Below are 25,100 nucleotides of genomic sequence, written 5' to 3' on the forward strand. Positions count from 1 at the left end.
CTTCAAATAGTCTTCCTATGGATAACCGTTCTAATTGCTTCAAATAATATGGAAAAACCCCTGCCGCCACAGGAAGCTTCTACTCCACCTCTTCATCTACCGAAAATCCTAACGTAAATCACTGAGACATAGCCTGCTTCTCAGCTTAGTGTTCTTATGAGCACTTCCACAGTTTTTGACTGAGCTTTCTTTGCCAAAGTCGCATTCGTAATATCGTGTGGCAGGTACGATGATACTATATGCCCTGGGAAGTCAAGGAAATTTCCATAACGAAAAGATCCTGGACCGACCGGGATTCGAACCCAGACACCTTCAGCATGGCTTTGCTTTGTAGCCGCGGATGCTAACCACTCGGCTAAGGAAGGCCCCAAAATCATCAGATAATGTACCTACACAGTTCAAACGAAACGTGTAAATTTCTGAGACATATAATGCACATAATTGGAGCGTGGCAAATCATGGATATTTACATGTTATGTCATGTAAACTTCAATTATATGTCATGTAATCCAGCAGGATCCTGTGTGATTACGTGACATATAACACATATTTACATGATTTCAGACTTAAATTTACATGACGTAAAGTTTACATCGCATAAATGAAGTTTACATGACGTGTAATCTTCATTATTTTTAACTGTGTACTTCTAATAATATTTCTCCCTCTGAATTTAATTTTCCAACTGAACAATTGTATCAAATGATTGATGCAATGTTCGAAACCACCACTATTACTGAAGCAGTCCAAGTTGTTGTAAAATTTAGTAATAACATTTAGTAATAACATTGTTTTTTTCAGGCTGCTTGCGCACGTCAGGAGTTAATCATCAATATTAACCTCCTTTTCCCGAGCAGCCTAGATAGCCGCGTAGTGTCGGTAGCGGTTGTTTCAACTGGCTAAGAATTAACACTACACAGTTAAAAATAATGAAGATTACACGTCATGTAAACTTCATGTATGCGATGTAAACATTACGTCATGTAAATTTAAGTCTGAAATCATGTAAATTTGTGTTATATGTCATGTAATCACAGAGGATCCTGCTGGATTACATGACATATAATTGAAGTTTACATGACATAACATGTAAATATCCATGATTTGCCACGCTCTAGATATGTGCATCATATGTCTCAGAAATTTACACGTTTCGTTCGAACTGTGTACGGACGGCCTGTTCCGGTGGTAAAAGTCCACCTCACAGGTTTCCCCTCATTTATGGTGTGATGCGTACCGTGCCTAGGAATGAATGGTTACACGCTCGTTAAGATCTACTCAAAAGTGAGTAGAATTCGACTCACTTCGGAACAAAGTGGAACTGCTCAAAAGTGAGTAACACCATCGTTACTCACTTTAGAGTAACATTGTCAAATGTCAATATGGGAGTAACACTTACTCACTTCGTTTAATCTAAAATTTGCGAATGTGAGTAGAAGTCACTCACTTCAGGAAATAATATTTTTGGAAATAAATGTATTATGTTATTCATAAAATCAGAAGAAATATACAAAGAGCATAATATTTGTTCATTATCTCTTACATAACTATATGAATAATACATTACAACAAGTAAAAAAAATGATATTTGTGTTGAAATTTCCGCTGCTCTGGAATCGATCCTCGGATGTTATAAATCTCTGGGGATTGATGAAAGTCATGGAGTATGTAGTTTGACCGAGCGAGTAGCCTTCCCAGTTAGACTGTAAAGAATTGATAATTAGTCCAATAAAAAAGTACGACGGTAAAACTTACTGTTTATATTTTTTTTTTTCTTGCGGTTGTTCGATCAAAACCAGGACTTGGTCATTTTCACTCCAACCTCGCTTCACTTGATATCAGGATTATTTACTTTGCAGCAATAATCTGGAATTCGCCGGATGGACTTCCGAAGTGAAGTTTCAAGCAAACTAACTGTCATTGCTCTGCCGGCTCGGCTTTTGTCTCACTGTTTTTGAAAACAGTCCGATATAACGTCGACGGAAGAAATTTCACCACAACGAAAGATTTGTCAGTTCGAGCGCGCGAAATTTTCACTTTGACGTTTACAAAGTGAGTCAAATATGTTTGTGTTTACTCAAAAGTGAGTAACGTCGTTTTCTTTCATGGTTGAGTAAAAAGTTACTCACTTTGATAAAATAAAGTCACTCACTTGAAACTTCAAAAGTGAGTCAAAGTTACTCTCTTTTGAGTAGATTTGAACGAGCGTGTAGGGCTCAGATCAATCTTCAGCATAAAAGAACAGCAACGATCAATCTTTGCAGACTCATGCAAAATGGTGTAGCCCAAGTGGCGCTTTCGTAGTGGGAACTTCTATCTAGGTAACTTTGTAGACCCAGTTTTTGCTACTTCCAGCAAACTTGAAATGACAAACTCGCGCTCCATGCCCGCGCATGCGTGCTCGTTAATAAAGCAATCGTTGCTACACTCATTTCTGAGTTAACTACCTCAACAGGAAATACGTCTATTGTTCGGTATATTTACCACATGATGAACCATCCCCAACGGATGACTTCAAACGAGTTGTCGTACACTGCGTAACAAAAGGCCTTCCGCTGATTGTAGGCAGTGATGCCAATGCTCATCACATCATCTGGGGCAGCTCAGATATCAATTTGAGAGGCCCCAGTCTGATGGAATACTTAAGTAGTACGGACCTTGGATTACTTAACATAGGCAATCGCCCAACCTTCATGATTTCTAATAGAGAAGAAGTGTTAGACATAACGCTCTGCTCGAATAGAATCAGTCACGAGTTGACGAATTGGCATGTATCAGATGAGGAATCATTATCTGATCAACGCTACATCTTCTTTAAACATTCAAATGTAACTGCGCAGACTTCGTGTTTAAGGAATCCCCGCTCAACAAACTGGGAACTCTATATTGAATAGGTTGCGACCAAATTTCATGGATATTCTCCGTCCATTGAAAATCCAAGTGATCTGGATGATGCCGTTGATACTACAACATCCTACATTATGGAAGCTTTTGAAGAAGCATGTCCTCTGCGGTCTGTAAAAACTACAAGAGGGACCCCATGGTGGAATTATGATTTGACTAGACTCAGGAAACAATGTAGAAGGAGTTGGAACAGACGCCGTTCAGCTGGATCAGAGTCGTTCAAGTCGGCTCGCAAGGCTTACAATAAGGCTCTTCGTTCTGCTGAACGATCCGGCTGGAAAAACCTTTGTACAAATGTTTCCAGTTTGAGTGAAGCCAGTCGGCTGAACAAAATCCTTGCAAAATCTAAGGATTTTCAAGTGAACGAAATTCGCTTACCTAATGGTGACTTTACTTCAGTGATTCCGCAAGTGGGCGAATTCGCCCCCTGGAGGCGGTTTTCAGATCCAGGGGGGCGACAATTTGTAAAACGGAATTAGGGGGGCGAAATTTTTTTAAAGGGGGCGAAAGTAATGGTATGGAAGCAATTGAAAAACAAAAAAAAATCATAACGTTCGTGAGAGACACTTATGTTTTAATAAAAGCAAACACTAAAGATTTTTACACGGCTTTTTACACAGATTCCGAAATTACCAGTTTTTTTTTCAACACACTTGGATTTCAGAAGTAGCGTGATTCTATTTACACGGATTCCAGAATTAACACGTTATTCCTGCACTGATTTCGGAATTTACACAGTTTTGTTTGTTATTTTTTTTTACATGGCACGTATCCTCCGTGTAAAAAACCTTAGTGTTTACATCTGAGATATAATTGATTTGACACCTAACTATTTAATCTGCTCTAAACGCTGGTTTATAAATTATGATAGACAACACTTGACGTTTATCATTGTGATCAAAAGAGAAAATATGTTAGAACTTCTAGCGATATTTGAAATTTAGTTCAGAAATAAAGTAAAAAAATAATAGATACATAAGCCGCTTTATTCTAAAGATCTTCTAACAAAAAGTCACTTTTGTCAGATGATCTTTAGAATAAGGCGGCTTATGTGTCTATTATTGTTTACGTATTTGTTTTGCACTCATTCCAAATAGTATTTATAGTACAAATCATTTCATAAATAAATGTATGTGATTTTGGTGGACAAAAATAGAGTTCCAACGATAAAATCCCGGAATGCGACACAGGTTAATCACTTTACTTAAAAATAGGCCAAAGCTTTAAGAAAAATCTAAATTGTACCGAATAAAAAAACAACGTCTTTTACGTTATATTTCAGTGAATAAAGAATGGAAAATTATGTGACTTTAGAAAGAGGCTCAAAACTGTTTCGATGATCGAAATTATTTTTCAGATCGAACAGTAGCCAGTATAATAGATTTGGTTATACAGGGTGTTTGGTTCCATGTTTTTAATAATTGGAGGGTAGATAGGTCTCCATGAGATATGAAAAAGTGCCCATGGAACATAGGGTCGCAAATCACTGCTAAGTGAGTTATTCACGATTTTAAGATTTTCAACTTGTTCATCTTTGGAACCACATATCTAATTAACTATGCGTCATACATTTAATCTCAGCGCATGAATCGAAAGCTTATGATCTAATCTATCTTAGTTTCTTGGACGTAATTTTTGTAGAAAATGATTCAAAGGCTCAAATTACGAAAAGTTTGCAAAAAGTGACGGAAAAATCAGCATTTTTCGACGTATTTTTATGAATTTTATTAAAATTATCGTAATTAATGTTAAAAAAATTCTTCTACAAAATATGCATTAACTTGTTAGGTACCAAAGTGTCTTTGAGAGCATAAGTGTATCTCTTGTAGATTCGTCACAATATCATGTTGAAAGTTGTGCTTCAAAAAGCAAAAAAATCAAAATAAATATCGGCTGATAACTCTATTCGTTCGTCCGTTCGTGTGTGGATGCCTCCGCGTGTGGATGAAGTGCTCGGAAACGACAGATGTCGGTCGTGCCGAAGCGAACGGGAAATGAAATCGCTTAACAACATGCGCCATTTATTTTCTTCTCTTCGCGGCGTTTGGTTTACAAACAGACGCATAAATAGATTTAGTGCGGTCGCCGCACGACCACCGCAGTAGCGAAAGTGTGTTCATAAAGACTGATCCCTTTAAATTCCTCGCACTAGTAGCTGAGCTACGGTGCAGAGCAGATGGGGGGTGCGCTTGCGCGTGTAGCGAGGACTCAATTTATGCATTTCTCGCCTATGACGTGGAACTTTTGATGCATTTTGAAGGGTTTTAGGTCGTCTATTAATTACATAGAGGTGGACAAGTGAGAGTAGAATTTATGACGTGCCATTCACGCCGTTGTAAAAGTACAACACTACCAAGTAAACCTCGCCCGTGATACACAGCACGAGCGAGGTGAATTCTTAGGTTCAATAAAGTAATTTAGGTATCGCACTAATGCTCAGCGTGAACTGTTGGAGCAGCAGGATGAAATATCTCACAAAATTAGTGACCGTCTATCCTACTACAGCTTGGTTTTCTGTATAAGGTTGCTTACACACTAAGCTCTTACGGTGAATTTCACCGTAATCTCAACAGCTGAACAGTTCGGTGAAATAAAACACCGTAACTTCGTCGGAATTTAACGGATTCCGGTGATTTTTTACGGAATACTGTAAAAATTTACCGTACTCCGTTAATTTATTTTACCGAACTGTTCAGCTGTTGAGATTACGGTGAAATTCACCGGAATCCGTAAAATAATTTAAGTGTGTACAAATTATGTTCAATAGATCAATAATCTCTCAGTTAAATATTTTTATAAAATCAAATAATAGACCTACATGTAATATTTCATATAATTTTCAGTGTCGTATCCAGAAAATTGCTCAGGGGAGACGAACGACGCAAAAAAGTGGATATTTTTACAAAAATTGGTATGGCTTAAGACGGTTCAACCACATCATTTTGTTTTTCTTTTATCCAGCAAAATAATAGAATAACTGCATAAAATTAAGAATTTCTTTTGAAATTGAGACTTTGGCAGTTTAATAGGTTCTATGTGCAGTCACAACAATTAACAGTCACAATTTGTAGATCAGTACTTTTCTTAAAAAAAGCCTGAAGCCTTGCAATGTTTGTAATATGAAATCAAATATTTTGAAAAAAAAAAATCAAATAATTCATCAAATTCCAACATTTTTACTTCATTATTGAAACAATTTATGATAGATTGAACGAAAACGACACAATTTTATCAAGCAGGTTGATGAGGTTCTTGTACAAGAATAATAAAATATTAATAAACCTTTTGTTATGCTCTAAATCAAATAGTAATCAGATCAGTACCCAAATATTTGTAGTTCAAAATTTCATTTTTTTTCTCTCTCTCTCTCTCTCTGTTGAGTTACTGAGTCTTATTTTTTTTTAATTTGAATTAAAAACCAAGAGAAGTGTTAATTTTGAACGATAACATTTGAAGTATTTGCAGTTTGCTTCAATAGATGGAAAATTAGAAATCAAATTGAATATAATTTAACAATTAAATGTATTAAAATGAACTTAAAACAGTCACAGTCACAATTAGAAATTGAAGCTCTTTCCAAACTTTAATCATCAAGTTAACTGTAACTCTAGCGATGGCAAAATCATTTGAAATTTGACTCATGGAACATATTCAAGGCATAAATGTGTATGATTTTACACGAATTAAATTTAAAAAAAAATACCTGCTGGAAACCCACCAAAACCCGGAAATATGAGAATATGTAATTTTTCAAACAAAACTAGTTTCATGTTATTTAAAGCTCCCACAGCAATTTACGGATGCTAATGGTTGTCACTATGGCAAGCCTGTAAAATTTCGTGAAGGGAAATATCCTTCATCATTTTAGTAACAGAACCTCCGAAATGTCAAGAAGGCGAAAGTGTAAACACGACACGTAGCAAAACATTATTTGGGATGAACAATATTTCATTAATAGTATCAAGAACTTTGGTGATCACTAAAGCCTCTCACTAATTTGAATTTCAAATCCAAATGTTTAATTTTAAAAATAAAATTCAATTCACATTTTCAAAACTGAAGAAGCCAAACATGCTTTTAAGAGCGTTTTTCGTATTTCAAGTGGTTTCACACCAAAAACTTACTCCAAAACCCACTAACCCTCAAACACACCCCCTCCCACTGATCACTTGTTTCTGTTTTGTAGACAATATGATCTTAATATTCTTTCTGGCGTTATGTCCCAACTGAGACAGAGCCCTGCTCCTCAGCTTAGTGTACTTATGTGCACTTACATAGTTGTTAACTGAAAGCTTTTCTCACCCAAAGTTGCTGTTTTGTATGTGTATATGGGCAGAGGCATATACGTTTTAAATATTTTATATGGGACAAAGTCCACGAGACCCCTCCCAGCTCTGAAATTCTTTGGAAATGAGCATGTAGCTTAAGGACAACTAAAAAAGCACTGGAATATTAAATAAATGAAAAAAAAAACTCTAGTGGAATTAAATGGTATAGTACTAGATTCGGGTGTTCTTTTATTTATAGGTATTCCACTTAACAGCTCGAAGATTTAATACACAATATTCTTAATTTTTCTCATGATCTCAATTAATTGCTTTTCACACAAAACAAAAGCATGATTACTGCATTCACATGAAAATATTAATTTAGAAAATATTCAAGATCTATCCTGCAATTTCCAAGTTGTTCCAATAATTTCTCCACAAATTCCTTCAGGAATTTTTTCAGTTAATGTTCTCAGGAGTTTCCCAGGGATACCTTCAGACTGAGACCACTTGAGGAATCCTTTGTCGGTCAATACCAGGCTGGTTTTTGGGAGGGCCGATCCGATAACGAATAAGATATTACCAGATACATCTTGCAAATGTACTTAGATAAATTCTTGGAGTATAACTAGCAGACTCACCATCTGTTTGGATTGGAGACGAGGTGTCAATGTCGTGTGTGAATTTAGATGGAAGTAAGGAGACGCACTTTGGAATTCATTGTTCAACATTGCACTCCAGGGTGATATTAGGAGACCAGCGAGCAAAGAAAAAACAGATCATGACACGGTCACATCTTCTTCTTCTTCTTGACATTACGTCCTCACTGGGACAGAGCCTGATTCTCAGCTTAGTGTTCTTATGAGCACTACCACAGTAGTTAACTGAGAGCTTTCTTTGCCAAAGTTGCCATTTTCGCATTCGTATATCGGGTAGCAGGTACGATGATACTTTATGCGCAAAGAAGTCAAGGAAATTTCCATTACGAAAAGATGCTGGACCGAACGGGAATCGAACCGAGACACCTTCAGCATGGCTTTACTTTGTAGCCGCGGACTCTAACCACTCGGCTAAGGAAGGCCTACGGTCACATATGGTCCTTGGTCTTGTGGACGATATCGGCCTTATTTAAATCGATCGCAGGATTCCTCTAGGAACTCCTCTAAAATTTCTTCGGGGATTTCGCGGATTTCACCTAGCACTCCTTCTCTTAGGAATTCCACTAGGGATTTGTTCAGAATTTCCTCCAAAGATTTTAACAGGAATTCTTCCAAAGATTCTATCAGGAATACCTCTTTGAATGCCTCCAGAAATATTTACATTTTTTTTTCTTTATTAATGTGAATTTTAACACATATGGCTAGTTCTTCACTCATACAGAAAAATATTTAAAAGGATTTCTCGTGAAATACATCCAGAGCTCCCTCCAGGAATTCCTTAAATTACATTCCTTCAGCATTTTCTCCAGAAATACCACCAAGAATACCTCCAAGAGTTTCTCTAAGGATTCCTCTAAAAATACGTTCAAGGTTTCCTCCACGAACTACACAAGAAATAACTTTAAAATTCTACTAAGAATAGCTCCAGGGATTCTTTAGGATTAACTTCATGGTTTCTTCCAGGAATACCTTCAGGTAGAGGAATATCTTTCAGGATTCGTCCATAAATTACTGTTTAGATTCCGCTAGCAATAGCTTCTAAGATTCCTCCTGAAATTTGACCATGGGTTCCTCCTGATAAACTTCAGGATATTTTTATCAATTTCTCCCTCATTTGTATAGGAGCTGTCTACTAACATCCTGTAACTCCTCCGGAGATTCCTGCAGAAATTACTCCAGAAATACTTTCATTTTTTCCTCCAGGAATATCTCCAATGATTTGTTAGGAAAACCGTCAGGGTTTTCTCTAGCAATCAATAACATATCCATTGATTTTTTTTCAAGAGTACCACTAGGGTTTTCTCTAGGAATACCTCCAAGGATTCCGTCAGTTATAAACCCATGAATCCCTACTGGAAAACGTTCAAAGATTTCTTCAGAAATATCCTACCTCCATGAATATCTCAAAAGATTGCTCCAAGTAAACTATGAAGATTTCCTTCAGGGAGTCTTTCTGGAATTCTGTTTAAACTTTTCTTCGGTGACTCCTGCAGGCATTCCTCTAAAGAGTTCCTCCAAGAATTCCTTTAGGGTTTCATCCAACTATTTCCTTAGGAATCTCTCCAAGGATTCCATCCGGAGCTTCTCCATTGGTTTCTTCAGGAATTCTTCCAGAGTTTCTCCCTGTTTTTAAGAATAACGATTTGGATTTTCTCTTGGAACTTCAAAGAATCCTTCTTAGAATAATTTTAGGATATTTTTCATGATCTTTTCAAGAATTCTTATGGAGATGTCTACAGTGACCACTTCAGGAATCAATCCATTCTTAAAAACAGGGAGAAACTCTGGAAGAATTCCTGGAGAAACCAATGAAGAAGCTCCGGACGGAATCATCGGAGAGATTCCTATGGAAATTGTTGGATGAAATCCTAAAGGAATTCTTGGAGGAACTTCTTAGAGCAGTGTTTCCCAAACTTTATTAACTTTCGCCCCCTTTAGGCTAATATTTTTTGGAATCGCCACTTTAATTTATGAAACACATATGTATGCCAAAAAATGTCTTCGATTTGCATATCCCTTAATATTGTCGGTTATCGGACAATGATTAAAAACGATTAACTGAACCGTATTTTATACAGTCGACTATCCACATCTCGATATCTCACCCTATGTTGATGAATTCTTCGGTCCTTTTATTCTGCATATAATTATCATCTCCATGTGTCGATAACTGCATATTTGTCAAAATCGACATTTTTGAAAATTTCAAGTTTGTACCGGGGAGAGTTATCAAATGACAAATACTTTCGATCAAGTTACCGAAATCTATGAGATTGTTCTAGAAAAAAAAAATGCATAGTTGTTTTGTCACATTGGCAATTGTAACCGCATAACAGTCACATTGAGATTATACATGAGCTCCATAATGTAGTAGCAACAAAATTTCTATCAGAATTATTTTTTGACTACTCTTCCTATATGCAACATGAGTTGTACAAAATTTCAGCCTCAAATAAGCAATTATGGATTCATAGTGATTTTTTTTGAAATTTTAGTTTCCTTCAATACTGCAATGAAATGCAAACTAGGTATATCATTTACTAAATGCCTACTTTTGTCGAATGTTACAAATATGCAGATATGGATAGTTTAGTCTTGTAGTTTTTTCATTCCTGATTTTCTTTCCGTACGTCGCTATGCCCATTATCAAAGGATACTAGTTCAAATTTTCGTGATTCAAAATAATATAGGTGCATAAGATGACGTCTGCTTGTTTATTATTTTGCTTATTTTCCTTCGTATTTCCACGCAATCAACGCATGCTTCGTAAACTGTTTAAGGTTAACGTCAACGAATTAACGAAACGACGTTAATCGTTGATTAACGTTAACAATTCTGTTTTGTACGCATATTTATCGATCTACAGCAAATTGTTAACGATTTTCTTCGAATATTTCGATAGGTTATCTCAGAATAACATATTATGAAAACAAAATGTGAAAAATAGAATCCATTTCATTACAGCAGTGTTGCCAATTTTGATGATTGTCAATGTACTTTGAATGGTCTTCTAAGAATGAAGCAATTGTGTTTCTATTGTGCTTTAAATGTGACATTGGGACTTAATAAGTAACTCTGTGAAGGCGTAAGTTATTTTTCAAATTAATACTATATAAGCACTTCCGTCAGGGCGTACTTTTATCCAAAAAAATCTAATCATATCAGTTCCTTTCAAATTTAAAATATTTTTCTCTAAAAAATATAGGGGAAAAATGATTTTATGATATCTGTAAAATCGTTGCTCCAAAAATAATTCGATTTTTACCATCAGGCTTCTGATTGATGATGTTTTCTAAGAACAAGCCTTTTATGAAAATAAAAAATATAAATTGTCGAATTTATCAGCCAATTTGAGCAATCATTGGTTTTGATAACCTCCAAAAATCGACCGTTCTAATCGTTGTTCTATATTCGTGTGAAATTTAATTATTTTGGAGATTTTTTATTATCACAACATTGTAAAATACTAGTCGAACGATGTACAGAAACCCGATTGATATTTCATTAATAAATTTAAAAGTTATAGCATGCACAAAGTGTCCATTTTATAAAATGAACAGTCCTTAATTTCAAAGTTCCATACAAAAAAGTTCCTGGTATTCAATATTGAACATTGGGATAATTACTTAAAATTCTCAGATAAATGTTTTGAACTTTCAAAACATGTTATCTGTGTTCTCAATGATATCAGTGATTTATCTTTTCGATTCAGAAAAAATCTCAAATACCGATCATTCACATGATATGGAAAAAATGAATGCATATTACAAACATTTTGTTTTTGACAATCATTCAGTGTTTTCTATCATAATTTTAAACGGAACATGCTTAGAGTTCTAAGCAGTCTAAGATAAAGGAAATCATGAAAATGGTTTAGTTTAGAAATGATTCTCCTTCAGATGCATTAGTAATAGTTTCTTGTTGTATAGTTGTACTTGAGTGTGTTCTTCAAAGGTTATAAGTAACAATTTTCAACTGCTCCCATGTCAGCTTTTTCTAGATTTTCGCTCCCCAATTTCTGTTTTACAAATTTTCGCCTTCTTGGACCTAAAAATCGCCCCTAGGGGGGCGAATTCGCCCACTTTAGGAATCACTGCTTTAGAGGATTCATCGGGTTATAACTGACGGAATCCTAGAGAAAACCCTAGTGGTACTCTTGAAAAAAATCAATGGATATATTATTGATTGCTAGAGAAAACCCTGACGGTATTCCTAATAATTCATCAGAGATATTCCAGTTAGCAGTAATTTATGGACGAATCCTGAAAGATATTCCTCTACCTGAAGGTATTCCTGGAAGAAACCATGAAGTTAATCCTAAAGAATCCCTGGAGCTATTCTTAGTAGAATTTTAAAGTTATTTCTTGTGTAGATCGTGGAGGAAACCTTGGACGTATTTTTAGAGGAATCCTTAGAGAAACTCTTGGAGGTATTCTTGGTGGTATTTCTAGAAAAAATGCTGAAGGAATGTAATTTAAGGAATTCCTGGAGGGAGCTCTGGAAGCATTTTACGAGAAATCCTTGTAAATATTTCTGGAGGCATTCAAAGAGGTATTCCTGATAGAATCTTTGGAAGAATTCCTGTTAAAATCTTTGGAAGAAATTCTGAACAAATCCCTAGTGGAATTCCCAAGAGAAGGAGTGCTAGGTGAAATCCGCGAAATCCCCGAAGAAATTTTAGAGTTCCTAGAGGAATCCTTTGATGTTTCTCATAGGAAATCCCTGAAAAAAAAATTTGCCAGAATTTACCAAACAATTTCTGGAGAAAACCCTGGAGAAATTCATAAAATAATTCTTGAAGGAGTATCAGGGGTAATCCCTAAAAATACAGTTTCTTCAGAGCCTCGAAAACCTCCTCCACTGACCTGCGATCGAATTAAATAAGGCCGATATCGTCCACAAGACCAAGGACCATATGTGACCGTAGGCCTTCCTTAGCCGAGTGGTTAGAGTCCGCGGCTACAAAGTAAAGCCATGCTGAAGGTGTCTCGGTTCGATTCCCGGTTGGTCCAGCATCTTTTCGTAATGGAAATTTCCTTGACTTCTCTGCGCATAAAGTATCATCGTACCTGCTACCCGATATACGAATGCGAAAATGATAACTTTGGCAAAGAAAGCTCTCAGTTAACTACTGTGGTAGTGCTCATAAGAACACTAAGCTGAGAATCAGGCTCTGTCCCAGTGAGGACGTAATGTCAAGAAGAAGAAGAAGATGTGACCGTGTCATGATAGTGTCATTTCTTTGCTCGCTGGTCTCCTAATATCACCCTGGAGTGCAATGTTGAACAATGAATTCCAAAGTGCGTCTCCTTACTTCCATCTAAATTCACACACGACATTGATACCTCGTCTCCAATCCAAACAGATGGTGAGTCTGCTTCCAAGTATAACTTCCAAGAATTTATCTAAGTACATTTGCAAGATGTATCTGATAATATCTGATTCGTTGTCGGATCGGCCCTCCCAAAAACCAGCCTGGTATTGGCCGACAAAGGATTCCTCAAGTGGTCTCAGTCTGAAGGTATCCCTGGGAAACTCCTGAGAACATTAACTGAAAGAATTCCTGAAGGAATTTGTGGAGAAATTATTGGAACAACTTGGAAATTGCAGGATAGATCTTGAATATTTTCTAAATTAATATTTTCATGTGAATGCAGTAATCATGCTTTTGTTTTGTGTGAAAAGCATTTAATTGAGATCATGAGAAAAATTAAGAATATTGTGTATTAAATCTTCGAGCTGTTTAGTGGAATACCTATAAATAAAAGAAAACCCGAGTCTAGTACTATACCATTTAATTCCACTAGAGTTTTTTTTTTTCATTTATATAATATTGCAGTGCTTTTATGGCTGTCCTTAAGCTACATGCTCATTTCCAAAGAATTTCAGAGCTGGGAGGGGTCTCGTGGACTTTGTCCCATATAAAATATTTAAAACGTATATGCCTCTGCCCATATACACATACAAAACAGCAACTTTGGGTGAGAAAAGCTTTCAGTTAACAACTATGTAAGTGCACATAAGTACACTAAGCTGAGGAGCAGGGCTCTGTCTCAGTTGGGACATAACGCCAGAAAGAATATTAAGATCATATTGTCTACAAAACAGAAACAAGTGATCAGTGGGAGGGGGTGTGTTTGAGGGTTAGTGGGTTTTGGAGTAAGTTTTTGGTGTGAAACCACTTGAAATACGAAAAACGCTCTTAAAAGCATGTTTGGCTTCTTCAGTTTTGAAAATGTGAATTGAATTTTATTTTTAAAACTAAACATTTGGATTTGAAATTCAAATTAGTGAGAGGCTTTAGTGATCACCAAAGTTCTTGATACTATTAATGAAATATTGTTCATCCCAAATAATGTTTTGCTACGTGTCGTGTTTACACTTTCGCCTTCTTGACATTTCGGAGGTTCTGTTACTAAAATGATGAAGGATATTTCCCTTCACGAAATTTTACAGGCTTGCCATAGTGACAACCATTAGCATCCGTAAATTGCTGTGGGAGCTTTAAATAACATGAAACTAGTTTTGTTTGAAAAATTACATATTCTCATATTTCCGGGTTTTGGTGGGTTTCCAGCAGGTATTTTTTTTTTAAATTTAATTCGTGTAAAATCATACACATTTATGCCTTGAATATGTTCCATGAGTCAAATTTCAAATGATTTTGCCATCGCTAGAGTTACAGTTAACTTGATGATTAAAGTTTGGAAAGAGCTTCAATTTCTAATTGTGACTGTGACTGTTTTAAGTTCATTTTAATACATTTAATTGTTAAATTATATTCAATTTGATTTCTAATTTTCCATCTATTGAAGCAAACTGCAAATACTTCAAATGTTATCGTTCAAAATTAACACTTCTCTTGGTTTTTAATTCAAATTAAAAAAAAATAAGACTCAGTAACTCAACAGAGAGAGAGAGAGAGAGAAAAAAAAAATGAAATTTTGAACTACAAATATTTGGGTACTGATCTGATTACTATTTGATTTAGAGCATAACAAAAGGTTTATTAATATTTTATTATTCTTGTACAAGAACCTCATCAACCTGCTTGATAAAATTGTGTCGTTTTCGTTCAATCTATCATAAATTGTTTCAATAATGAAGTAAAAATGTTGGAATTTGATGAATTATTTGATTTTTTTTTTCAAAATATTTGATTTCATATTACAAACATTGCAAGGCTTCAGGCTTTTTTTAAGAAAAGTACTGATCTACAAATTGTGACTGTTAATTGTTGTGACTGCACATAGAACCTATTAAACTGCCAAAGTCTCAATTTCAAAAGAAATTCTTAATTTTATGCAGTTATTCCATTATATTGCTGGATAAAAGAAAAACAAAATGATGTGGTTGAACCGTCTTAAGCCATCCCAATTTTTGTAAAAATATCCACTTTTTTGCGTCGTTCGTATCCCCTGAGCAATTTTCTGGATACGACACTGAAAATTATATGAAATATTACATGTAGGTCTATTATTTGATTTTATAAAAATATTTAACTGAGAGATTATTGATCTATTGAACATAATTTGTAAGCAACCTTATACAGAAAACCAAGCTGTTGTAGGATAGACGGTCACTAATTTTGTGAGATATTTCATCCTGCTGCTCCAACAGTTCACGCTGAGCATTAGTGCGATACCTAAATTACTTTATTGAACCTAAGAATTCACCTCGCTCGTGCTGTGTATCACGGGCGAGGTTTACTTGGTAGTGTTGTACTTTTACAACGGCGTGAATGGCACGTCATAAATTCTACTCTCACTTGTCCACCTCTATGTAATTAATAGACGACCTAAAACCCTTCAAAATGCATCAAAAGTTCCACGTCATAGGCGAGAAATGCATAAATTGAGTCCTCGCTACACGCGCAAGCGCACCCCCCATCTGCTCTGCACCGTAGCTCAGCTACTAGTGCGAGGAATTTAAAGGGATCAGTCTTTATGAACACACTTTCGCTACTGCGGTGGTCGTGCGGCGACCGCACTAAATCTATTTATGCGTCTGTTTGCAAACCAAACGCCGCGAAGAGAAGAAAATAAATGGCGCATGTTGTTAAGCGATTTCATTTCCCGTTCGCTTCGGCACGACCGACATCTGTCGTTTCCGAGCACTTCATCCACACGCGGAGGCATCAACACACGAACGGATGAACGAATAGAGTTATCAGCCGATATTTATTTTGATTTTTTTGCTTTTTGAAGCACAACTTTCAACATGATATTGTGACGAATCTACAAGAGATACACTTATGCTCTCAAAGACACTTTGGTAGCTAACAAGTTAATGCATATTTTGTAGAAGAATTTTTTTAACATTAATTACGATAATTTTAATAAAATTCATAAAAATACGTCGAAAAATGCTGATTTTTCCGTCACTTTTTGCAAACTTTTCGTAATTTGAGCCTTTGAATCATTTTCTACAAAAATTACGTCCAAGAAACTAAGATAGATTAGATCATAAGCTTTCGATTCATGTGCTGAGATTAAATGTATGACGCATAGTTAATTAGATATGTGGTTCCAAAGATGAACAAGTTGAAAATCTTAAAATCGTGAATAACTCACTTAGCAGTGATTTGCGACCCTATGTTCCATGGGCACTTTTTCATATCTCATGGAGACCTATCTACCCTCCAATTATTAAAAACATGGAACCAAACACCCTGTATAAGACCATTGATGCATTTGATAGATATTGCATGAATCTTTTATGAATATACAAGTAGAAAACATTATTTTTGGGAATTCTGATCAGAGCATTATGATTGACTACTATACCCTTTGAATTTGACCAATTTTCGGTTTAGTTTTGATGAAATATTGATCGAAACTTCATCGGAATTTAACGCTTAATAAAAATGTTTTAATTTCATATCAGGGGGCGATTCCAAAAAAATATTGCTCTCTAGGGGGCGAAAGTCAAAAAAATTTGGGAAACACTGCTTTACTTCTTCCGATGAAGAAGTTTTAGAATGTTTATTCAATGCACACCTTCCCGGATGTGTGGACATAGAATCTACGGATGAACCAAATGTCTTTTCATGTAATTACGAGTCTCTGGCCTCGGCTCGCAGTATCGTAACTACTGAATCGATTCCATAGGCACTTAATAGTTTTGCTCCTTTCAAATCTCCAGGAGCGGATGGGATTTATGCTGTTCTGCTCCAAAAGGGATTTGAGTTTATCAAACATGTTTTGAAATAGCTACTTGTAAGCAGTTTTGCTACCGGGTACATTCCCAGATCCTGGCGTGATATTACTGTGAAGTTTATCCCGAAAAGAGGACGTGCGTCGTATGAAGAAGCGAAGAGTCTGACCTCTTTTCTGAAATGTCTGGAACGCATTATCGATCTTCTTATCCGTGATGTTTGGCAAACATGCCTCTTCATGTGAATCAACATGCTTACCCATCCGGAAAGTCCACTGTGACTCTTTTACACAAAGTTGTAATTGAATACCCTGATAGCCCTACATGTTTTTCCTCTTCTAGAAACCCATCTACGATTGATTTGGTCTTAACGACTCTTGTCATCTTTGTAGCCAACTAATTACTCATGCTGAGTTTGATTCTGATCATGTCCCTGTTACATTTATAAAATCCCATGAAGCGATTCTCAATCCTTTCAATTGTTTCCTAGCCGACTGGAATACATATGAAACGTATATCGATAGTAATCTTGATGTTTACATTTCTTTACAAACAAAACTTGATATTGATAATGCTCTTGAAACATTAACAAATTCCACTGTTGAAGCCAGGGGCATTGCAATACCAAAATGTGAAGTAAAATTTGAATCCGTGATTATAGACGATGATCTTAAACTATTGATCCATCTAGAAACCGTGTGAAGAAGGTAATTCCAACGCACTCGCGATCTTGCTATGAAAATTATATGGCAGGATCAACAGAAATAAATTATAAATGATTTTCACAATTAGGAAACAAAAATATTGAATATAAAATATCTCAATTGTACCCTGGCTCAAAGCCCCTTTAGATATTATTTAAAATTTTTAAAAATCCTTGAAAGCCAATTGCGGCATTGAAAGAGCAAAACAAATTATTACTAACTAATTGCGAAAAAGCTCAAAAACTTGCTATGCATTTTTAAAGCGCGCACAATTTCAATTTAGGACTTACTAGTCCAATTGAAAATCAAATTGCTCAGGACTTCGAAAATATTCTCAATCAAGAGAACGTTTTCGGAAATTCCTGGAAGACGGTTTTGGAAGAAGTGAGAAATGGAATTTTCTACATCCTCATTAAGAAACTTCCAGAAAGTAGCTTCTAATTCTTAGTTGATATATTTAACAAATGTTTTCAGTTGGCATATTTTCCTGACAAATGGAAAAATGATAAGGTTGTAAAAATCTTAATACCAGACGAAAATCATGCAGAAGCTTCTAGCTATCGTCTAATCAGTTTGCTTTCCTCCATCAGTAAACTTTTTGAGAAGGTCTTTTTGAACAGAATGATGGTCCACATCAATGAAAATTCAATTTTTGACAGTGAACAGTTCGGGTTCCGCCATGGACATTCGACCACTCATCAACTTTTACGTGTAACAAATTTGATCCGTTCCAACAAATCTGAAGGCTATTTTACTGGTCTTGCTCTTCTAGACATAGAAAAAGCATTCGACAGTGTTTGGCATGAAGGTTTGATCGCAAAATTAAAAAACTTTAATTTTCCAACATACATTGTTGGAATAATTCAAAGTTATCTGTCAAATCGTACATTTCAGGTTAATTATCAGAACTCCAGATCTGAAAGACTTCCTGTAAGAGCTGGTGTTCCTCAAGGCAGCATTTTGGGACCAATATTATACAATATTTTCACATCTGACTTACCTGAGTTACCTCAGGGATGTCAAAAATCTTTGTTTTCGGATGACACAGGCCTCTCCACCAAAAGCCGTGTGGTAGATTGCATAAAAGCTCGGATATTGTTCTGCACACTTGCAAAAATGGAAGATTTCTCCTAAAGCTGACAGAATGACAGAATCCTTGAAACAGGTTGAATAACACTGCCCTACAAATTCCACTTTTGTGAATGGCAAACGAAGTTCGTTTTCCCTTGCTCCAATTCCTCCACCAGCCATATCGTCACGGCTCCCCACCTGGCCACAAATTGCTAGCAAGAGTATCCTGGACCAATCCGTGAGAGAGCGTGAGAGATTCTGTGTACGAGAAAACGGTCCATGCTAGAGTCTGCTCCTCGGCTGCTAGGATGCACCGTGGAAATCGAAGGAACAAACTTAGTCGTCTTGCGCCGGAATTCCGATTCGGGACCATCAGTTCAAGTATTGAATTTTTTGGTTCGCGTTGTTCCTCGGTTGTTCCGACGGGATATTAGGTGAAAAGTTCGTTTCCTCGGGGTCCTTGTGGGTATCGAAGGCGAGTGAGTGATTATCCTTTGTTCGCGAATAATTCGATCTGGATTGAGGTAGGGCTACACGATTGAGTGCGATTCAGGAGTGATAAAGAGTTTCCAAGTATCAGTCGAATCCCCGAAAGGATTCTGGGAGTGCCATCAAGCCGGAAAGTGGGTCTTTCCAGTAAATCCAATTATGTAATCAGCTGTTGCCAAAAGTGGAATTCGGTGTTACAAAGGAAGTTTCTTTTTCCCGAGCAAGGGTGTGAGTGAGGCGGGTGCGAAAATTAGTTCCGGAATGGAATCGTCACGTCCCTCGTTGGACTTTTTGCTGGAGATGGGCGAACCGGAGTCACGTTCTGGTTCGCCGGCCGGTAGCGGTAGAGGTGAGAACCGCCTTGGATGTGATGATGATGACGACGACGATGATTCGCAAAGGGAGGACCAAACGGGTGGTAAGGATACCGATGATGGAACGGATGAGCAACAGCCGGACGACGGTCGGACAGCATCCAAGACGAAGAAGGTACGTGAGCAAAATTTTATCAAAAGCTGCCAGCCAGTTCTCCGATGCGCTGAGAACAGAAGCACGTAAAGCACGTCACTAGCAGAGGGTATAAATTTTGCAACAATACCGGTCGAGGGAGATTCCAGCTGAATTTCGTATTCGGTTCGCGGATAATACGGAGCACCGTTGTCGGATGATATAATGCTATATCGCATCATATCTCATGAAAGCATTCCATTTCTATTGCTACTACGATGTCATTTCAGTGGCAGCTTGTTTGATACACTACTCACCGGCATGAGAATTACTTAGGAATCAGCGAACCCAGCTTTACTGTAATCAAAACTGGGTCGCAAGTATAAAAGGTCGTAATGTGATATTTATGACTGTTTATGTTCAAATCGATGTGAATCAATTCGATCTAAATGTTGCACGTTCTAACCATATCAGTGTAGGGGTAGGCCCATCTCTCCCATCTCATGTCGTGTATTTTTTTTTATCGATGTTTTAACATGAAGAAATTTTAAAAGAAGGAATAATTAAACAAAAGTTCATGATTCTATGGATACAATACTGCTCTATATCCTATATTCAAAGACGGACCAGGTAAAATACCAACCTAGAAATATTCAATTTAAAAAAGATATACAGTCTTATTTACCTACAACATTGATAACAATTTATCTATAAGAATACCAGATTACACTGTAACCTCAATTTATGAACTAGATCGGGGGTATGTAAATTAAATTGGTTCGTAAATTGAATCAGTGCTTTAAACGAGGGAGCTTAGTTCGTAAAACGAGGTTTTGCCTTTTGGAGTCTACTTGTATGAAATATTTTTTTATTATTTGGAGAAAGTATGTTCTTTTAGTAAAATTAACATATTATTGATATACACATTTGGTTATTAATCAAGATAGAATGTGTGCAAGTTAAGATCTTCTAAGAAATCCTTGGAGTTTGAGTATACATGAGTAAATGGAAATTAATGGGGCAGTTTGGGCACGCTAGGAGTTAATCATCAATGCTAACTTCCTTTTCCCGATCAGCCTAGATGGCCGCGTAGTGTCGGTAGCGGTTGTTTCAATTGACTAAGAATTAACACTACGGACTGTCTGTTCCGGTGGTAAGAGTCCACATCATAGGTGACCCTGAATTCATGTGGCTTTAAGCTTACCGTGCCTAAGAATGAATGGATAGGGGGGCCTAAATAAAACCTAACCGTAAACGGAGCCTGTGGAGTACCAGGGTGCCCTCTACAGTATTATGTGCTTCCTGTGCTACCCGGAGCAATGGTGCAGATGATCTTGTGTTTCTCCGAGATAATCGGTTGCCCTTCTTCAGTCTCAAGCCTGAGACTAAATAAGAATGGGATTATTAATGCGTTGTTTAAATTTTCACCTATATGGTTTCGCATTATGCGTTTTACACAGTGTATTCTGTGCTTTTCGCCTATGGCGACTTTTAATAGATACCATTCTGTTTTGTTTTCGCTGCTGGCCTTTTTCGTGCTGAGATTGCAAAAAGCTTAACACTGCCTAGTTTGGGTAGTGGCTACGGTTGGGTAGCTTAGATCAATCTTCAACATAAAATATTAGCAACGATCAATCTTTGTAGACTCATGCAAAATGGAACAGCTCAAGTGGTGCTAGTTGAAAAACCTTACTTTTGTGAGGGGAACTTTTATGTAGGTAACCTTGTGGACCCAGTTTTTACTACTTTCGGAAACATGGAATGGCAAACTCGAGTACCAGGCCTCGCGCATGTGTGCTCGTAAATAGCGCTAACGCTGCTGCACTCATTTCTGAGTAGAAAATAAGAGATGTATGTGCTGTCACAATTGATATTTCTGTTGATGACCTCAATAGGAAATACGTCCATCCCCAACGGATGATTTCAAACGAGTTGTCGTACACTGCGTACAAAAAGGCTTTCTGCTGATTGTGGGCAGTGATGCTAATACTCATCACATCATTTAGAGCAGCTCAGATATCAATTTGAGAAGCTCCAGTCTGATGGAATGCTTAAGTACCTAGTTCAAATCTTGGATTACCTATTATAGGAAATCGCCCAACCTTCATGGTATCTGCTAGAGAAGATGTGTTAGTCATAATGCTCTGCTCGAATAGAATCAGTCACGAGTTAACGAATTGGTATGTATCAGATGATGAATCATTATCTGATCATCTCTATGAACATATGTTAATTTGTCAGACAGTCAGGCTGCTTTTAATGCTCTTGCTTCAGCCAACTCAGGGTCTAAGCTTGTTTTCGCACGTCGAACTCAATTTAAGGAACTGAATTCAGTGAACTGGATCCTGGCTATTCTTCCATTGCTGGGAATGAATTAGCTCGCAATGGAGCATCGCATGACTTCATTGGCCCTCACGCAGATATTCCAATTTCGAAATGCTGGATGAAGTTTTAGTAATACCGCTGGGTGCTGGGTAAAGCTTCAGTAAACCGTAATAAGTGATAAGGTTAGTTTCCAAAGGTCCTTAGCCATTCATGTGAGTAAACGGTGTATTGTATTAATTTGTGCGGATCTTCTTGGTTCTCCAACATCTTTTTCGAATATAAGCCTTAGGATCTATAGGTCTAACCAATTATCAATAGATTTTTTTCATATGGTACAGGCTCATATCTATTCATAGCAGTAAAATGAGTATTGTTATTATTTGTACCGATGTCCTAGGTCCTCCAAGGTATTTATAGAATCTAGGCATTTGGTTGTAGAGTGATCAATGGTCTTTTTTTAAGGTGAAGATAAATCGAAGCCAAACCTCAAATTTTCAAAAGCACGGATCTGGAGAACCAAACATCCGTTTAAGCTGAAAACTGGTGGTGACCAATCGATTAAGTTTTCAGCCCAAACGGGTGTTCGGTTCTCCAGATCCGTGCTTTTGAAAATTTGAGGTTTGGCTTCGATTCATCTTCACCTTAATATGGCACAGTCTCTTAACCAATTAATCAACTTAATTAAAGTTATCGGAATATTTCATTGGTTTCTACCGATGTTTTTGGTCATCCAAAGACTCCATTGAATGCTTCCAGATGTGGAAGCATGTCAACAACTTGCATCTTGTCTTCTTTATCATTATTTGTGGGCTTCGTGGCGGCGTCAGTCGTTTAGGTGCATTGTGCCACGAGGTATGGGTACGATTCCCGCTCCAGTCGGTGAAAACTTTTCGTCAAAACAAAGAATTCATCACTAGGCTACTGAGTGTTTCGTGCTGTCCCTTGCTTTATGTTAATGATTGTTCAGTCTGTGCAGCCTTTGGTTGAAGACGTTGTGAATTGTCTTTTCTTTTTTTTATTCACAGAAGAGAAGATTGATGAAAATTAATCGATCATGTTACATTCGCCCTCATTCTAGCACACGCTTGAATTAGCTTCCACCGTTAGACACGAATCTGTATTTTTCCAGTCTATCGAAATACTGTATCCAGTATGAATCCATTATAGCTCAATCTGCTGAACATCTTTGCCGAAGACACCTCGTGGTAGAGAAGTGAAACTGAAACATTTCATGATCCTACATCCAACATTCGCCAATATTGCATGCTTTCTTGCATCTTGAAGGTGAAATTGCAAACAAGAGTTCTCGGTTTACACGATTCTACGCTGAACATTCTGACAAAAATAATGCACATGTATGGATCGACGGCTTGTCATTCCATGTGCATTATCTATGATTGAATTTTAAGGACTGTTCATTTTATAAAATGGACACCTTGTACATGCAATAACTTTTAAGTTTATCAATCAAATAACAATCAGGTTTCCTACTGTTCGACTTCTACTGTAAAATATGGTGGTAGTAAAAAGGCCACCAAAATAATTATATTTCACACTGATAAGGCACAACGTTTAAAACAGACGATTTTTGAAGGTTATCAGAAACAATGACTATCAGGAAATGGGTGGAAAAATTTCGACAATCTATATTTTGAATGAGGCTCAAAAATATTTAGTTATTTTTTGGATACCATAAAATAATTTTTATCGATTTTTCAAGAGAAAAACATTTTAAATTTACATGGAACTGATATGAGTGGAATTTTTAGGTTTAAAGTACGTCCTGACAACCAAGCCGTTTTACATGCAACATTCTTTGAGAGAAGACGTTTCGCGTTCAATATTAAGGATTTTGGTAACATTGTTGGATGTAATAGATGTGTTTATATGTTTTATCATTGAATAATACATGAGAAATGACTTTGCTTGATTGAAGCTTAAATTTTTTCTACAGTAATTCTGGGTTGCCCTTAGCAACGGGTGTTTTGCTATTTTCAAGGCTTTTTGCCTACAGCAGTAATGGGCGTAGGTTTCACTCAGGCTGGTGCTAGGCAGCCATTTTTTCGAGGTCAGCATCAAACTCAAGAACAACAACGTACATTGGTGTAATCATATTAAGGAAATTTTTCTTCGATATTTAATGTGTTCCACGCTAACCATATCAACTCTAATTAACTTGCTGTACAGCAAAAGAATAGTTTGCAACCGTTTATTTGTGCTAATATAACTGTTGTTGTGAAAAAAAGATATTTTTCGGCAAAAATGATAGCGCTTTCCTCGATTGTTAGTCCTTAAACGACTATTTGTTTACAAACATTGAGTTGTCAGAGGGAACCACTTTCCAGTGGGAACCAGAGATGTTTGCTCGTTATTTTCCAATGGGGTTGTATGGGCGGTGTCAGGAGGCTGGTTTAACTCAATGTGAGGAGATGCTTCTGTATAATACACAGCTGTTTGTATGTATTTGTGCACCGGTTGCATTTTCACACAGCAGCCCATTGAATCGTGACTGTGTGTGATGTCATACAGTTTATTATCAAAAGTTTCTGAGGCTTCGTTGCTAGCCATTCTTTGGTTACCAAGGTTGTTATGCGTGTTGTTACTCAAACAAAAACATGAAAAATTCAGCAAGGGAAGATGGCACTACAGGTGATTTATGTAATTTGATTCTATTTTTTATTTTATTTTAGGAATAATTCTACAATGCAGAAAATAAAACCATGGAAGGTACCCATAAAATATTAATTCGTAAAATACTGAGCCGTAAAGTTTTCGAAAATAATGGCTGAGCATGACATATACCAAAATTTCGTGTTCGAATGCAGTGCTAATATTCATTATAACTGGGAAAATAAAATTTATTCGCGAATTTATTGCTGGATAATATGACTCCTGTGATATAATTATTATACAAATAGTAAGTTTAGGACTTAGCTGCAGATATTTCCCCGTGTACTCTTGACTAGTTCTACAACATAGGACGTTTTGTACCAACTTACTTTGCCACTGCACATTGCCCACTTAAAGCATTTGAATGAATCCGTATGACGTCACCCATTTCCCCTCAATGTTTGTTT

At 36.7% G+C, this 25,100-nt stretch overlaps 1 protein-coding gene across 1 annotated transcript in view; it reads left to right on the forward strand.

Moving 5' to 3' along the window:
- Positions 1–19,088: 19,088 nt before the first annotated feature.
- The window catches only part of LOC5568309 (breast cancer anti-estrogen resistance protein 1), a 451,449-nt gene continuing 445,437 nt past the window's right edge, over positions 19,089–25,100 (forward strand). Inside the window, exon 1 of the mRNA XM_021841383.1 lies at positions 19,089–19,740. Within this exon, the coding sequence (XP_021697075.1) occupies positions 19,513–19,740 (228 nt within the window). The 5' untranslated portion in view covers positions 19,089–19,512. The remainder of the gene's footprint in view (positions 19,741–25,100) is intronic.

The sequence above is a fragment of the Aedes aegypti genome, chromosome 2 (assembly GCF_002204515.2).
Source record: "Aedes aegypti strain LVP_AGWG chromosome 2, AaegL5.0 Primary Assembly, whole genome shotgun sequence".
NCBI lineage: Eukaryota > Metazoa > Arthropoda > Insecta > Diptera > Culicidae > Aedes > Aedes aegypti.